This window comes from Ailuropoda melanoleuca, chromosome X (assembly GCF_002007445.2).
Source record: "Ailuropoda melanoleuca isolate Jingjing chromosome X, ASM200744v2, whole genome shotgun sequence".
NCBI lineage: Eukaryota > Metazoa > Chordata > Mammalia > Carnivora > Ursidae > Ailuropoda > Ailuropoda melanoleuca.
Genome location: NC_048238.1, coordinates 57,095,458 through 57,114,301, shown reverse-complemented (window position 1 = coordinate 57,114,301; position 18,844 = coordinate 57,095,458). Strand labels below are relative to the sequence as shown.

At 35.7% G+C, this 18,844-nt stretch overlaps 1 protein-coding gene across 4 annotated transcripts in view; it reads right to left on the bottom strand.

The window, feature by feature from the left end:
* The window catches only part of ATP7A (ATPase copper transporting alpha), a 148,974-nt gene that overhangs the window by 35,475 nt on the left and 94,655 nt on the right, over positions 1-18,844 (bottom strand). For 3 of the 4 annotated variants that reach the window (XM_034648816.1, XM_034648819.1, XM_034648820.1), the window contains 6 exons: positions 12,077-12,280; positions 8,920-9,083; positions 4,775-4,936; positions 2,662-2,738; positions 2,051-2,276; positions 520-753 (listed from right to left, as the gene is read on the bottom strand). In XM_034648816.1, the coding sequence (XP_034504707.1) occupies positions 520-753; positions 2,051-2,276; positions 2,662-2,738; positions 4,775-4,936; positions 8,920-9,083; positions 12,077-12,280 (1,067 nt within the window). The remainder of the gene's footprint in view (positions 1-519; positions 754-2,050; positions 2,277-2,661; positions 2,739-4,774; positions 4,937-8,919; positions 9,084-12,076; positions 12,281-18,844) is intronic. The other variant, XM_034648818.1, reaches the window with a different exon arrangement.

Here is an 18,844-nt window from a genome sequence, read left to right as displayed (position 1 = left end):
CCGAAATGGTTTAGTGAGTTATAGCACAATGATTTGACAGAATATTATTTAGAAAATACCAAATATTTCTACCTGGACTGCAAAAATGGGGGAAAAACTTCCTAGTGTTAAGGATAAACTAGTATGTATACAATGTTTGCCACTCTAAAATATAAAGGTATATAGAAGAGAATTAGAAAGTAATTTCCATTATAGCAAGGGATTATGGGTGAATATTTTTTCCATCATTATTTTAAATCTTGTGGTCGCATCAATTTTTCCATTAATAATGTGATATAAATAAGTACTTAGCAAATGTCTCTCTCTTAAAATAAACATGGATATACTATACTATCTACAGTATTAATTACATAAATTTGGTAAATCTTCTAAAGGATTATTTAACTTAAATAACGTTACCAAAACAGAAGTATTTCTTGTTAATTATATAAATCAATGCATATTTCCAATAATTGGTCTAGAAAATAGGATCACTTGTCCGTCCAAGATTTTAACAAACGTCACCCTTTCTTACTTTACCTTTGCTATATGCTCCAGCCACCGGCCTAGTGCAATAAACACAAATAGCATAGGAGGTGTGTCAAAGAAAGTAATCGGGTTTACTTTGGCTCTTTCATACATCGCAACCAGAAGAATAACCAAAGAGTAGGCAAATGCAATGGTGGTTGCCAGCACAATCAGTACATCCATATTTGCAGTTTTATGCTTCAGGGCTTTGTAGGCCTGGATGTAGAAGTACCAGCCTCCAAAAAACTGCAATATAGAAACAATAATTATTGCTTTTTTAAAAAATGCTGAAATTCACATACATAGCTCACCAACAAAGATGCAGTCTCAATGTTAATTTCCTTTTGCTTTTATCTAATCCATAAACACTAAGGAAAGATTTTAGGCTGAAACAATAACTTTTGCATTTTAGCAGGTATGTGTGTGTTGAGATTCAAACTGCTGCAGACCTTGGCAGCTGTCCTCTATAATCCAATGGATATTCCATAATATAAAGGAAGTCAGATGATTCCTGGATTTTTCTTTTAGACGCTAGCAAACACAAGAACTAAGAAAACAATTACATTCTTTTGACAACGTTTTTTTAATATAAAACTCAGCTCCCCTGACTAAAATTCAACCCAAGTGGTATATATCACAAGCGACTGGAACTGCTGGCTGTTTTCATTGGTAAACATAACTGAAAAGTTTATTTTTAATTAGTAGAGAGAAACATACTAAGATGTTCTTAAAATCATCATTGCCTTTTATAAGGATCAGAAAAAGGAACAGATTTATTAGATGAAGTGTTCCATAGGAAAAGTTTATCTGAAAAGAAGAGTTGAAAACATACAAAAAGTAATGTATTTCAGTACCAGGGAGAAATAATTAAAATAATAACATAATATTATGATTATTACCATTTTATTTTATATAAGTTAATAATTGAAATATATTTATAAATATACTTAATATAGTAACCATAATATAATTACTTTTAATATATTTTATATAGAATATTAAATACAAATATAAATAAAATATAATCTATTTTATTATTATAACTTTAAACATAAAGTTATACACAACAGCAGATATGAATGCTAAATTCATATCTAAACATGAATTGAACTCTTTTTCTCTGCTTTGTTGTTAAACAATATCCTTAGGAGTTAAGTGGAATTTATTATCTACTTTAACCACTCAGTTTAAGATTACTTTTATAGGGGCGCCTGGGTGGCACAGCAGTTAAGCGTCTGCCTTCGGCTCAGGGCGTGATCCTGGCGTTATGGGATCGAGCCCCACATCAGGCTCCTCCGCTATGAGCCTGCTTCTTCCTCTCCCACTCCCCCTGCTTGTGTTCCCTCTCTCGCTGGCTGTCTCTATCTCTGTCAAATAAATAAATAAAATCTTTAATAATAAAAAAAGATTACTTTTATAAAGCATTTAGCATAAAGTGACCGAACTTCTGGCTAATATCTGTTTTGCAATTGAAAATAGCCTTGCCTGTCACATTTTGCTATTTTTCATTATTAACATATATACTTGCTAACATTTCACTTGCCTGTACAGGTACACACAATAGAAAGGATAGCAAATTCATAATGGACAATCCTGGCAGGATCTGGCGCTCCAGGAACATGGAAGAATGAATGTTGGTCATTTCTTCTTGACTCATGTTCTTATTATGGTGAAGAGCTGCAAGATGGTGATCCATAACCATCATATATATCATCAGCCCCATTACAGGAATACAGAAAAAGAGGCTCACAAGGAAGGACCGTCTCCACCTTACGTAGAAAAGGAAAATCCTTTTAGTAAGTGGCTGATGGTTAAAGAGTCTATGTACTACAGGGAAACAGAAATTGTGACCACTCCACCCAATATAAGGATGACACTGTAAAAACTGACATGTCAACAGGATGTTAAACTTGTAACAAAGGGGCACCTGGGTGGCCCAGTTGGTTAAACACCCAACTCTTGATTTTGGCTCAAGTCATGATCTCAGAGTCATGAGATTGAGCCCTGCGCCAGGCTCTGTGCTGATTGTGGAGCCTGCTTAAGATTCTCTCATCCTCTTCCTCTGCCTCTTCCTCACTCTTCCTCTCTCTTAAAAAAAAATTTTGTAACAAAGCATCAAAATCTGTTTTCCATTGACACACCAAAAGCACTTACTGTCTTATTTCTCGTTTATGGTCCAGGTGGCTTGCTGATCGATCCTTCTTGACCAAAGAAGCTTCAAAACCTAGGCTCTAAGGAAATTTATGAAAAAACAATTATTTTATTGAATATAAAAATATTATATAGAGAAATTCTAAGACACGGTACTGTCATTAAAAACAATTCAACTCAACTACTGAGGGCAAGTCACTCTGGTGAGTGCAAAGATGAAGATATGCTCCCTTCTCTTAATTGCTTTTGCTTATAATCTTTCATCAAAGAAATGAATAGTTCCTTAACCTCTAGTTAATGTCTATCCTACTGTTCTCAAACTAATCATTCAACTCAAGTGCAGTTGTCCTCACTAAGATTCTTATATCAAAAAGTAAGCTAAAGCCTCCAATACGTAATTTTAGAAAAAAGCAGAATCCGTTACTTGGTCAGGCTGACAGTGTTTGATGACCTAATAAAGCCAGAATTCAATAATAAAATCAGAAATCTTACATTTAGACAAGCATCACCCACTGGTATTGATGTACGTTAATCACTTTTTAAAAAAATTTTAGCTTTAACATCTATCCATCCATCCCCTGAACAAGTACAGAAAACTGAATAACACACCACAAAAGTTAGCACCATATTAAATATATTATTCCAGTCTTTGCAGATGCTGTCTCTGCTCTTCTTCTATCAGAAAAAGCACATGAACAAAAATTTTCTGCAATAAAACGAAGTATTAAAGGAAACTATACATAAGTAAGACTCATATGCACATAGTAACATACACTATATTTTCAACTGCTCAGGAAAATGCTGTCATCTTATATTTGTTGGCAGTGTAGCACAGCACAGTGAAAAAAGCAAGCATGAGCTTTAGAGACAGAAAGAATAGGCTTGAGGTGCCTGGGTGGCTCAGTCAGTTAAGCATCTGCCTTGAGCTCAGGTCATGATCCTGGAGTCCCAGGATCGAGCCCCATGTCAGATTCCCAGGGAGTCTGCTTCTCCCTGTCCCTCCTCCTGCTTGCCCTCAATCTCTCTCTCTCAAGTAAATAAATAAAATCTTTTTTTAAAAAAAAGAAAGAATAGGCTCAAATCCCAGTTATGACACTTAATAGCTATGTGATTTTGGGCAAGTAACTTAACTTTTCCTAACCTGAGTTTCGTCATGTCCAAAATGAAGATGACAGCACTGTTGTGAGAATTATATTTAGAGTTGAAGCTTTGCAATCTTGGTAACTGGCTCATAGTAAATACTCAATAATGCTAGCTTCACATTAATGGTACTGTTATCCATACTAATAGGATCTTATCTGAACTATTAATAGGCTCCAATCATTAAAACTTTTAAAGCATTTTTACGTGTACTACCACTTGATTTATTGAAGAACACGAGATAAGTTTGTGACAAATAAATGGGTTTGGTCTTTTAAATTTCATACTTAAAAATACATCATTTGTAAGTAGAATCAGACCTATAAAGAGAGAACAATCTGATGATTGCTAGAGGGGAGGCAGATGGGAGATGGGTGAAGTAGGTGAAAGGGAGTGGGAGATACAGGCTTCCAGTCATGGAATGAATAAGTCATGGGAAAAAAAGTCGCAACATAGGGAATATAGTCACTGGTATTGTAATAGTGTGGTATGATGACAGATGATAGCTACACTTGTGGTGAGCATAGTATAACTACTGAGTTGTTGAATCACTATTTTGTACACCTGAAACTAATATAACATCATTGTGTCAACTATATACAAATTTTTAAAAATTACATTGTTTGCTTTGATCTAGGTACAATAAAGCATCTAGCACAACGCTTGTTTTCTTAATGATTACTCTTACAACAAATTGTACTTTACTGCCATTTTCTAAATACTTTTAAAGGATTTGTGGTTCCACCTTCAGTTTACTCCTGATTAATAGTGCCAATACGCCTTTGCCTAACTCTTCCTGACAAAGACCAAGAAAAGAAAGGTTGTAAACACATTTATGTTAAATTTGAGACATGTTAATTGAGAGTAATCAAAGGGACCAGACCTTTTTCATTGTCTCTGATACAAACAAAAAGTGATTGAACAGAGTGCTGACTGAATAGGTAAGAACACAGAAATGCAAAATCTTACCACTTACTTCAACCATATGGATAATATCCCTGGGACCAATAATTTCTGGGTCATATTTAATATGTGCTTTGTTAGTTGCCAGGGCCACAGAGCAGTAGAAGATCCCTCTGTGTTTTGTGAGGATAGACTCTATTTTATGTACACAGGAGGCACACGTCATTCCTCTCACCTGTTAAAGACAAAGGTTTTGTTATTCAGAAATCTACTTTTTCCTCCATCAAACATGAATTGTAACATGGGATGAACACACAAGATCTTATCTGCACTATTTATACCCTTCAGATATGTTCATTAGAATGCTGTTTTTATATAAAATTACATTGAATAAAGATATGGTCCCAGCTGCAACAGGTTAAATAGAAGAGGATCTCACTAAGTCAGTCTCCCTCTTCCTGTAATAGAGGATTTTACATCTATCATTTCCTGTATTCAATGTCTTGATTCCCTCTAAATTTTTTAGTCTTTAGTCTTACTTTTACCAAAGGTTAATGGATGACAAAAGTGATAATACCTTTGTCTAAAAATGTATTTTGCCTTACATCTTCAGTGAGGTTCTAGTTCAGCTTGGTATTGAATTCTAAAACGGAATAGCAGAACTTCCGGAATGACTGTGTGTGGAGTTCAGCAAATCCTTTCCCCCAAAAGCAAAAATAAAATTGAACAAAAGTTTCAAAAACAACCCTTTAAAGGCTGGGAAGTGACTAAAGAATATATGACAAATTACAAAGCTTTTATTCAAGAATATCTACTGAAAGAGTATCAGTAATGGTGTAGTAAAGATCTCTGAAAATTATCTCTTCCATAAAAGCAATGAGAAAACTGGCAAAAACTGTCAAAATCAACTTTTTTTTGAAATTTGGAAATTAAATAAAAGCTTTCAGCAATCCAGGAAGCATTTATTCAAGAAAATGAGATGGGGGCGCCTGGATGGCTCAGTTGGTTAAGTGGCTGACTCTTGATTTCGGCTCAGGTCATGATCTCAGGGTCCTGGGAATGAGCCCCATGTTGGGTTCCTCCTCGCTCAGCAGGCAGTCTACTTGGAGAGGATTCTCTCTCTCCCTCTCCCTCTGCCCCTCCCCCCACTTGCACTCTCTCTAAAATAAATAAATCTTTTAAAAAAATAATTAAAGGAAAATATAAGAACGTGATCTCACCAAATAAATAATGTCAATAAAGAGAGAGATTATTAAAAAGGCCCAATGGACAGTCTGGAATTGAAAAGTACAATAACTGAAATGAAAGCAGTACTTAGAGGGAAATGTGTAGCTGTAAATGTCAATATTAAAAAAATAAGAAAGATCTCAAATAAATAACCTAACCTTCCATGTTAAGATACTAGAAAAGAAGAGCAAACTAAACGTAAAGCAAGCAAAAGGAAGGAAATCAAAGATTAGAGTGGAAATTAATAAAACAGAGAATAGAGAAAAATCAAAAAAACCAAAAATCGTTTTTCTGAAAAAAACTGACAGAATTGACAAACTTTTGGCTAGACTGACCAAGGAAAAAAAGAAAAAAGACTCAAATGCTTAATATCAAGAATGAGGAGTGACTGCTAACAGGCAAGATGTTTCTTTTTTGGGTTAATGAAAATCTCTTAAAATTAGATATGGTGACAGTTGCACAACTCTGAGGATATACACTGAATTGTACACCTTAAAAGGGCAAGTTTTGTGGTATGTGAATTATATTTCAATAAATCTATTAAGTTTTATTCATTTTTTTAAAGATTTTACTTCATTTATTTGATAGAGCACCAGTACAAGCAGGGTGAGGGAGAGGGAGAGGGAGAAACAGACTCCCTGCTGAGCAGGGATCCTGATGTGGGGCTGGATCCCAGGACCCTGAGATCATGACCTGAGCCAAAGGCAGATGCTTAACCAACTGAGCCACCCAGGCACCCCCTACGTTTCAGAAGTCTTTAAAAAACTAGGGGTGGCACAACTGGGCATCCCACTCTTGGCTTTGGCTCAGGTCGTGATCTCCAGGTAGTAAGACTGAGCCCCGTGTCAGGCTCTGCATTCAGCATGGCATCTGCTTGAGACTCTCTCCCTCTCCCTCTCTAAAATAAATAAATCAATCTTTAAAAAAAAGTTTTAAAAAAAATAAAAATCCATGGGGGTGTCTGCCTGGATCAGTCGGTGGAGCATATGACTCTTGATCTCAGGGTTGTGGGTTTAAGCTCCATGTTGGGTGTAGAAATTTGTTAAAAATAAAACCTTAAAAAATTTTTTTCAAATATATAAATAAATAAAAATAAAAACCCACCCATTCTTTTTAATAGCTGCTTAGTATCCTACTATATGGATGTAATTTATGTATCTAGTCCCCAGTGATTAACATTTAGTTGTTTTATCTTTTGCTATAATAAAAAAATAAAAAACACTACAATGCACATAGTATGTCATTTCATACATATGCAACTCTGTCTGTTGGATAACTTCCTGTGAGTAGAACTTCTAAAGCAAAGGGAATGTGCAATTTTAACTTTGATAGACATTGCCAAATCCCCTGCTAAGAGCCTGTATCAACTGGCTCTCGACTAGCAATATATGAGAGATCACACAGTGTTAACAAAATTGTGTATTATCTTTACCAATCTAATAGATGAAAAATGGCATTTCTTTTGTTTTGTTTTCATTTTTTTATTATGTTATTCACCATACAGTACATCCTTAGTTTTTGATGTAATGTTCCATGATTCATTATTTGCGTGTAACACCCAGTGCTCCATGCAATCTGAGCCCTCCTTATTACCCATCACCAGTCTATCCCATTCCCCCACCCCCTCCCCTCTGAAACCCTCAGTTTGTTTCCTGGAGTCCATCGGAAAAATGGTATTTCAATGCAGTTTTAATTTGCTTTATTCTTGTTACAATTGAGGGTGAACATCTTTTCATATGTTTAAACTGGCAACATTTTGGATTTTCTGTGAATTTTCAGTACTTATCCTTTACTATCTCTCTTCCGGGTTGTTGGTTCTTATTGATTTATAATATCTCTTCATATATTAAGAAAATTAACCTTCATCTATGGTAAGAAATAATTCAATTTACTTGTCTTTTGACTTTGTTTATGGTGTTTTCCTTCCAAAAAGAAATTTTTATGGACACAAATCTACCAATCTTTTCTTTTATAGGTTTTGTATGATACTTAGAAAGGCCATTTCCACTCAACTATTATTTTTTAAGTGATAGATTAGACGGTATTATTGGGAAAAGCTTGGTAGAAGCTTCATAGAAATTCTCTATTAGTTTTGCAACTTTGTGAGTCTAAAATTATTTACACAATGGATTAATAGACTTATGTATAGTAAAGCAAATACAATAAAATGTTAATGGAGAATCTAGATGGTGGGTATAAGGGTGTCCACTGTACAATTCTTTTGATTTTCCTGATGTTTCAAGTTTTTATAATAAAATACTGGGGAAAGAGCTCTAAATATTTCTCCTACTAATTTCATGTTTTTTTATGTTCAAATTTTTTTTTAAAGATTTTATTTATTTATTCGACAGAGATAGAGACAGCCAGCGAGAGAGGGTACACAAGCAGGGGGAGTGGGAGAGGAAGAAGCAGGCTCATAGCAGAGGAGCCTGATGTGGGGCTCGAACCCATAACGCCGGGATCACGCCCTGAGCTGAAGGCAGACGCTTAACCGCTGTGCCACCCAGGCGCCCCTATGTTCAAATTTTTGATTGAGCTGGAACTAATTTCAGTACAGTATTAAGTTTTTTGTATTAATTGTTTAAGTTATACAAATAAAACGCAATTTGCTGGATTGGAGAAAATGGCCATTTTAAACCAATATGCCTTACACCTGGTTTTATGGCTTTATTTATAGTCTTCAATGCAACTGAAATTTATTCTTTTCTTTGTTACTAGGTAGGAATCATACTATATTTTAAAAGCTGATTTTCATTTATTTATTCAAACTTAAATCTCCTTTTTTGGTTCTCAATAGAGAAATGATTATCTTTTACATTCTATGCTTAAAGGCCACCATTAAGTCATATCTTATCCTTCTATTTTCCAGTTTCCTTAATTTTCCTTTTATGTCTTATTTTCGTAACCCTTAAATATCTTTGGAACTATTTTCTGAATCCTCCCTAAGTTTTTCCTGGAAATTTTATCAATCACACAAAAATAATTACTTACAACAAGTTCCAAAACACCATCTCCTTCATCAGCATTTTCTATCATAGTGGCTCCAAATCCAAGCTCTCGGATGAACTCAGCTATCATTGGGGGTTGTATAACAGCAGGATTATACCTTACTTCCGCCTTGCCAGCCATCAGAGCCACAAGTACAGAATATATTCCTAGAACCATTGATAAGAAAAACAATTGAGATAACATCCTTATAAAAAGAGTAAAGTTATTAGCTTTTTTTCATTTGCAAAAGGATTAAAATGAACCTAGAAAAATTTATAACTTAATTTTTATACAGTCTTGAACCCAAACCAAATAAAACTATTTGAAAGAGGGCCTTAATTTCTTCAACTTCTTATTATGGAAATTTTCAATTATATATACCCAAAAGAGAGAACAACATAAAAACTTGATACGACCATTGCCCAGTTTCAACAATTATCAATAATACTGGGGCTGGGGGTACCTGGGTGGCTCAGTACGTTAGACAGCTAACTCTTAATTTCAGCTCAGGTCAAGATCTCAGGGGTCCTGAGATCAAGCCCCACATTGGGCTCCATGCTCAGTGGGGAGCCTGCTTAAGGATTCTCTCTCTCCCTCTCCCTCTGCCCCTCCCCCGTTCTCTCTCTCTCTCTCAAAATAAATAAATAAATCTAAAAAAAAACTAATACTGGGGTTGATCTTGTTTCATCTATATTCCTATCCTCTTACTTCCTATACTCTACCCTGATTACTTTAAAGCAAAACCCAGATAACATATCATTTCATATGCAAATATTTAAATACATATCTCTAAAAGATAGACTCTTCTCTTAAAAAATACCCATAGTACCATTACATTATCACACCTAAAATAATTCTTCAATATCACCAAATATCCAGGCAGAATTCACATTTCCAGAATTATCTTGTAATTGTTTATTAGTTTGCCTAACACAGTCTGTTTTCTTGAATTGGGATCCAAGTAAGACCCATGAATTGCAATAGGTTGAGGCCTTACCATGTAAATATAAAGCACTTGTAGAAACTAGTAAGACAGAGCTCTAGATAAAAGAACTCATGCACTTAAGGAAATCACTGCAGTCACAGCAAAGAATTTAAGAATGTACCAACAGGCACATTAAAACATAATCAAAAAATAGTCATTTCTTACAATTATCAAATTTTACTGTCTGGCAGACACTAATATAAAGTGCTCTTATTCATAGGGGGGAAAAAGTGCCATACAACTTGTTAACAAAACAAAGGAGTTCATTTTATCACAGTCAACCTGTTCTCTAGCACAAGCCTTTTATTAACAACCATCCTACTTCTCTAGGCCAGCTATTGCTGTCATTGCCAGGAAGAAAATTAATTCTGCAGAGCAGAAGTGTCAGCTCTTTCGGGTAATCTACGCACTTGGTGGCTACCTGAAAAGGAATGGGGATCAACAGTCCATAGGTTTACTCTGCCGTTGGATAAAAAGAAAAGAAAATAATATTAAATTAATAATAGTTTTTAATAAGAAAACAAAGTACCTATATAATCTAAGTTTTCTATATAAAATGCTTACATTCTGGGCTTTGTGGATACCAAATAATTCAGAGGATCAGTTCATAGGAAAGCGTCAGTAATAAGAGTAGGGTACAGAGAAAGTAGAAAAAATCTTTTTGCTTCATTTGGATGTAATCTATAGCCAAACAGAAATAGAAGGGAAAATTTGACTCTCAAAAATAGGTTTCATACTTATATAAATTATGGATAACTTTCTAAACTCTTAGTTCAAACTATAATTAAAACTCTATTCATTTTTAGAAATACAATGCAAACTAAATGAAGAGATAACCAGTGTGACTTAGTTTTTTAAAAAGTGAATATAGTGACCCCAGCTAGGCCATTGGTATTCCTAACTGGGTAAAGAGGTGGTAAAGGGGATAGTAGGAAGCAACTTAAGAATCAAGCAGCACAATGGATTTTTTTTTCTTAAAGATTCATGATTGGCATAGGCATTGCTTGTCTCGTGAAAAAGGCTGTTTCTGAATTGCCAAAAATAGTTGGTTCTAAAATTAAACAGGAACCTTATAAACTTCTTTTGCTTTTCATTTGTTTGTAACCTCCCTCCTTTCCCCTTTTAATCATTCAAAGTGTAATATAAGCTTCAGCCTCAACTGCATTCTAATTAGATATAATGCAGACTGAAATGACATGCAAAAATGACGTAATGCAGATATGGTAATAACTGAAGATGGCTCTGTATAACACACACTTTGTTATAATATTCTGACCTGTATATATAAGGTAAGGGGTGTGTGTGTGTGTGTGTGTGTACACACAGGTATATATATATGGTAAATATAAGGCCTATGGATCCCAGGCCTGTATTATTATTATATACTTTGAGTTACTGCCCCACAATAGAGGGGATAAGCTGATACTAATCTTACTTATTTGGACCCTATGACTAAGGGCATGTATTATTTAAGACACTGGGGCTAGTACCAAACCTATGATTTCAGTCTCATTAAACATAACTACATATCTCTATGGTTAACAAATCTATTATGCCACAGTATGAAGTCTAGTAATATGAATGCAAACTTATAAGGTAAAACATTTGAGTATAACTGAATAAAAAAGTATGCTATAAATTTTCTATTTTGTAACCTAGAGTTAACATTTATACACAATATTGAGTAACTTTTTAACATTTTTACTGCAAGCAAAGATCAGTAATCAAACTGTTGGAAGAGAATAATAGAATTCTAAACAAACTTGGTTTTCGTCTAGTTCTTGGTCCAGGTACAGCAATAATGAAACTTAGGAACTGCAGTCATTAGTTTTAAGCACAGCTTTATCAGAAAATTTGTATGTTTCTTAAAATCCATTGCAACCAACGTCCATAGAGAATAGTAACTTCGTGTATTACCTTCTGCTATTTTCCTACAAATTTCATTGATATTAAAATGTGACCGTGAGGTAAACAAGATAGGAACTTGGGAACTAAGGGAACAAAACAGAAAAATTGGCTGTCAGAAAGTCAATGCTGTCCTGCACATCACTCATATGCAAGACTTCACAAGGCCTTGGCAAGAACCACAAAAATGGTTATAAAACACCTAAGAGGACAAAAAAGAGAGAGTACTCAAATCAATACCCAAAATTACAGGCTCCAAGAGTGTCTCACCTTCTTCTCGTCTTAAATTCCGTTCAATGTTTGCTACACAGGAAGCACAAGTCATACCAGTGACCTGTATGTAACACTTAGATGAAGTCTTTGCCTCCACATCGTGAATTGGTGTCATCATTTTAGTATAAAATTCATTAGTTGAGGTCAAAAGCGGCATTTCCGATGAAGTCTGAGCTATTATTACCAATGGCTCATTTGTATCTGGTGGACAGGGAAAGATTCTTTTCATTTGAGGTATTCTTCAGCTGCATCCTCGTCATTCATCACAATCCACACCTCCAGGCACTGTTAATTCATTCCTTTAAAACCAGCATGGACCTAGATCTCTCAGCACTGCTTTTTACACTTTCTAGAAAGTGACTTCAATTTTCAATACTGCCCATCCCAGTTCTCTGGAAAATCTGAACTAACTGAGTAAACAAAACTTTGGTTATACCAAGTTCTTCTAGCTATTTTCTCTATTGCAAACCCCAGGTAGAGAGTAGTTTGTTGATGGATAGCTCATATTTTTATAATGAATTTTTATCATGTTAATGATTTGCATACTGGCATTAAACCAATTTATGATATAGTAAGGAGAACAAAAAGCAATTTATTAAAACAGCATTGCAGTATGATGTCATTTAAAAGTGTTTCGTGTAGGAGTGCCTGGGTGGCTCAGTCAGTTAAGTGTCTGCCTTCGGCTCAGGTCATGATCCTGGAGTCCTGGGATTGAGCCCCATGTCGGACTCCCTGCTCAGTGGGGAGCTTGCTTCTTCCTCTCCCTTCGCCCCACCCCCACCACTTGGGCTCTCTGTCTCTCTCTCAGTCTCTCTCGTGTGCACGCTCTCAAAATCTAAAATATATATATATATCAATTTTAAAAATTGTGTACATGTATATATCAGACCACTTATAAGAAAGTCAAGATATTGGGGTGCCTGGGTGGCACAGCGGTTAAGCGTCTGCCTTTGGCTCAGGGCGTGATCCCAGCGTTCTGGGATCGAGCCCCACATCAGGCTCCACTGCTATGAGCCTGCTTCTTCCTCTCCCACTCCCCCTGCTTGTGTTCCCTCTCTCACTGGCTGTCTCTATGTCTGTTGAATAAATAAATAAAAACTTAAAAAAAAAAAAGAAAGTCAAGATATTAATGGTGGCTATTTCTGAGGAATGGGGTTAAGGCAGGAATAGAAAGACAGATGAACACATTTTCTCTATAGGCACTTCTGTATTGTTTGAATTTTAAACACTAATATATAGTACTTTTTTACATTAAAATGTCTTTGTGGACTACAGAAGAAAAGACAAGGAGTAAGCCAGCAGTAATCTTTGTTCTGTGCAAAGGACTATTGGGGGGGGATGCCTGGGTGGCTCAGTCGGTTAAGGATCCGACTCTTGATTTTGGCTCAGGTCATGATCTCAGGGTCATGAGATTGAGCCCCAAGTCAGGCTCCATGCTAGGCATGGAGCCTGCCTAAGATTTTCTTTCCACTTCTCCCTCTGCCCCTCCCCCCTGCCACATGCACATGGGCACATGCTCTAAAAAAATATAAAATAACATAAAAGAAAAGGAATATTTGGAAAATCTCTCCAGAGAATGTCTATGCGCTATGGAACAATGGGAAGCTCCTACAATCCAGAAGTTCCCCTGCAGTCTCAGAAAAAACTGCCATTCTGTTTTAGTTTATCCACTGCAGTATTAATCACCTCCAAGAAGGGAGAAGTTATCCTCTCTAGCACATCCATGCACTTGCAAAGCTAAAGATTTTACACTCCCCTGCAGAGATAAGGAGGAAAAGAAGTGATGTGGAAATTTTCAGGCACCTAACTTTTTCTTTCTTCCCCTTGGGCAAAAAAACTCATTCGGGTCTATTTGGCTAACCCACAGAGGAATCCCTGCATCAGAGCTGGTTTTCAGGATGCTAAAGAGGGCATCTTTTGCAGAAACTTTAACAAAAGCCCGACCATTTAACTCATAAATAATGATCTAGACTTCCCAAATCAGTATAATAGCTCTTAAATTTTAATGCACATACAACAACCTGGGGAATTTTGTTAAAATGCAGATTCTGGTTCAGGACTTTCAGGATGGGCCCTGAGATTCTGCATTTCCACCACTCTTCCAGGTGATGGCACTACAGTCAGTCTGGGTTACAGCAAAAGACACTTTGATCACAATTGACTAGATACTCCCAATTCCAAAATTAGTCCATCTCTGATCTTAAGAAAATCAATTTAGAAAACTATACTTATTCATTCAGTTTATGAGAGCATTATTTAGAAAACAGATGGTAAAATTTACCAAATACTACTATTATTGGAAGCTCATTTGCCCAAAGGAAATAGCTGTGGCTTTGAAAAAATACATTACTTAAATCCATCCAGGAGCTTACTTCATTCCCTCATAATTATTATTAGGACTTAATTTTGAACTTAGACACTGAAAAAAGTTTACACTGCTAATTACTTTAGGTCCTGTGCCAGTATTCAGTTATTTCAGGTACCAGAGATAACCCATAATACAATCTGCAATTTTCACACTCTGGAAGTACAGTACTAAATTAAAATAAGTCATGGAGGTAGTCCCTTTTAGCTACCTTGGCATGACCTCTCAACAAAGATCCATAAAATTGTGCCCTTTACCCCAGTGAGTGTGGCAACTAGAAGAGCAAAAGCTTCCATCTTCCACAGAAGCAGCGCGGGTGTTAAAAAGCCACACTGAATTAAATGACTACTTTTCTTCAATTAGATTTTCTATAGGCTGTAGCAACACTACCTATGCTTAAGTGAATTCAAAAGAAAGGAAGGTTGACTTCCCTACACTTGAGGCAACAATCAGAAAAGATTCCAGATTTTTAAAGAAAGGGTTTCCGGGGCGCCTGGGTGGCACAGCGGTTAAGCGTCTGCCTTCAGCTCAGGGCGTGATCCCGGCGATCTGGGATCGAGCCCCACATCGGGCTCTTTCGCTGTGAGCCTGCTTCTTCCTCTCCCACTCCCCCTGCTTGTGTTCCCTCTCTCGCTGGCTGTCTCTATCTCTGTCAAATAAATAAATAAAATCTTTAAAAAAAAAAAAAAAAAAAAAAATAAAGAAAGGGTTTCCGATCTCATCCTCAAAATTGGTGGGTTCGGTGTCTGAAGTAATATGAAGAATAAATAATCAGAAAATGGATTAAAGAGAATTAAAAACATCATTTCTGGAACATATTCTCAAACGATTCAGAAAAAGTTAGTGTGTGTGCATCTGTGTGTGGGTGTGTGTCTGTCAACAGAGAGTATGATAAAACAAATGTGGTAAAATATTTAAAATGAGGGAATCTGAAAGAAATTGGTAAACAGGAATTCTTTGTATTACTCTTGTAGCTTTTCTAGAAGTTTGAAATTAAAAATAGAAAAAGTTACAAAAAAAGGAAAAGATTTTGAGTATTTTTTTCCTTAACTGGTTACTGAAGACTTAACTTCATATGTTATACATCTTTTCAAGAGAATGATGAGATTGATGTTCATGATAAAAAGTACCTCCCATTCAAGGATGGCACAGTATTTGTAAATCAATCAATGCGATACATCACATCAACAACAAAAAAAGAAAAAACCCATATGATCATTTCAATAGGTGCAGAAAAACATGACAAATTACAACATCCATTCATTATAAAAACCCTCAAAAAAGTAGGTCTTAGAGGGAACATACCTCAACATAATAAACGCTTTATATGAAAAACCTACAGCTAACATCATACTCTATGGTGAAAAACAGAGGTTTCCCCCTAAGATCAGGAACAAGACAAGGATGTCTGTTCTCACCACTTTTATTCAACATAGTAGTGAAAGTCCTAGCCACAGCAATCAGACAACAAAAGGAAATAAAAGGCATCCAAATGGCAAGGAAGAAATAAAACTTTCACTGTTTGCAGATGACATGATACTATATAGAATACCCTAGAGTCCACCAAAAAACTACTAGAACTGATAAATGAATTCAGTAAGGTCACAGGATACAAAATCAAGGTACAGAAATCTGTTGCATTTCTATACACCAATAATGAAGCAGCAGAAAAGGATAAAGCAATTCCATTTACAATTGCATAAAAAATAGTAAAATAGCTAGGAATAAACTTAACTAAATAGGTAAAAGACCCGTACTCTGAAAGCTATAAAACACTGATGAAAGAAACTGAAGACAACACAAAGAAATGGAAAGGTATTGCATGCTCATGGATTGGAAGAACAAATAATATTAAAACATCTATACTACACATTTAATATAAGCAATCTACATATTTAATGCAATCCCTACTGAAATAACAATAGCATTTTCCACAGCACTGTAACAAACAATCCTAAAATTTGTATAGAACCACAAAAAACCCTGAATACCAAAGTAATCTTGAAAAAGAAAAAGAAAACTGGAGGTATCGCAATACCAGACATCAAGTTATATTACAAAGCTGTAGTAATCAAAATAGTATGGTACTAGAACAAAAACAGACACATAGATCAATAGAATGAAATAGAAAGCCCAGAAATAAACCCACAATTATATGGTCAAATAATCTTTGACAAAGGCAGCAAGAATATGCAATGAAATTTTTACATCCATGTTCATCAGGGATATTGGTCTGTAATTCTCCAAAAACAGACACACAGATCAATGGAACAGAATAGAGACCCCAGAAATGGACCCTCAACTCCATGGTCAACTCATCTTCGACAAAGCAGGAAAGAATATCCTAATGGAAAAAATACAGTCTCTTCAACAAATGGTGTTGGGAAAACTGGACAGCCACATGCAGAAAAATGAAACTAGACCACTTTCTTACACCATGCACAAAAATAAATTCAAAATGGATTAAAGACCTAAACGTGAGACAGGAAAGCATCACAATCCTACAAAAGAACACAGTAACTTCTTTGACACGGTCATAGCAGCTTTTTTCTAGATATGCCTCCTGAGGCAAGGGAAACAAAAGAACAATAAACTACTGGGACTAAATCAAAATAAAAAGCTTCTGCACAGCGAAAGAACCAGCAAAACTAAAAGGCAACCTACTGAATGGGAGGAGATATTTGCAAAGGACATATCCAACAAAGGGTTAGGATCCAAAATATATAACGAACTCATCAAATTCAACAACCAAAAACCAAATAATCCAATTTAAAAATGGGCAGAAGACCTGAACAAACATTTCTGCAAAGACAGAGATGGCCAACAGACAAAAAGATGCTCAACATTAGTGATCATCAGGGAAATACAAATCAAAACTACGATGAGATATCACCTCATTCCTGTCAGGGTGGCTAAAATCAAAAACTCAAGAAACAGCAAGTTTTGGCAAGGAGGTAGAGGAAAAGGGACCCTCTCCCACTATTGGTGGGAATGCAAACTGGTGCAGTCACTGTGGAAAATATTATGGAGGTTCTTCAAAAAGTTAAAAATAGAACTACCCTCTAATCTGGCAATCACACTACTGGGTATTTACCCAAAGATTACAAAAACACTAATTCAAAGGGATACATGCACCCCAATTTTTACAGCAGCATTATTTACAATAGCCAAATTATGGAAGCAGCCCAACTGTCCATCAATTGATGAATGGATAGAGAAAGTGTAGTGCGTATATATAATTACACACACACACACAGTGGAATATTATTTAGCCATAAAAAATGAAATCTTGCCATTCGCAATGACACAGATAGAGCTAGACAATAAGGGAAATAAGTCAGAGAAAGACAAACACCATATGAGTTCACTCATACGTGGAATTTAAGAAACAAAACAAATGAACAAAGGGACAAAAAAGAGAGAAACAAATTAACAAAGAGATTCTTAATTATAGAGGATAAACAGATGGTTGCCAGAGGAAGAGTTTGGAGGATGGGTTAAATAGGTGATGGGGATTAAGGAGTGCACTTGTGATGAGCACCAGGTGGTGTAAGAAAGTGACGAATCACTATATTGTACACCTGAAACTAATGTAACACTGTATGTTAACTACACCAGAAATAAAATTAAAAAAATAAAATTTAAAAAAGAATTCATCAATGAAGAGAAAAAGCACCTCATATATCTCTATCTCCTTTAACTTTTACAGCCTACCCAGGATTAGTACTTCATAAAGACAAATCATGTCAGCCCCTCTCTGTCTGGGAAGGAGTTATAGTGATAGGTTGTGAGGCCAGTATCAGCACTGACACTGATATTCAGAAAATGGGTAGCCACCATTCTGATGGCATCTCAAACTCTGAATGATCTCTAGCAGAAATACAGAATGCGATCATTTGATATCAACCTTCTATCCCAATAATATGGGTCATTGTAGTCACAACCCTATCAATTCTTTTAGTGACGTTCACTGTGCCAAGGTTTTTTTTACCTATTCATCATGGCCATTAATGTGTTTGTTATGACCCCTAACAGATGTAGGGCACATAACACGCTCCTGGTAATTATTTGTCGAACAATCAATTCCTGGGGCCCTTGACAATAGTTGGTGAAGGTAAAAGCCATTGTTAAAAGTTGCTGAACATGTTGCATTCATGGATCCTGCGAACTAGGTAGATGATAGACATGGTACTAGACTATTAAGTACTCTTACTAGCCTGACCAAAATTTCTCCTATTGCTCAAGTCCATCTTTGAAGCCATGTGAGATAGTTGGAAAGTTACTTTTACTCTGCTCACATCTGTCATATAAAAATTCTTAAATGTCATTTTAAATTATATTATTTAATATTATATTATCATTGCATTAAATAAACAATGTTCATATAGATTTAATTCAGA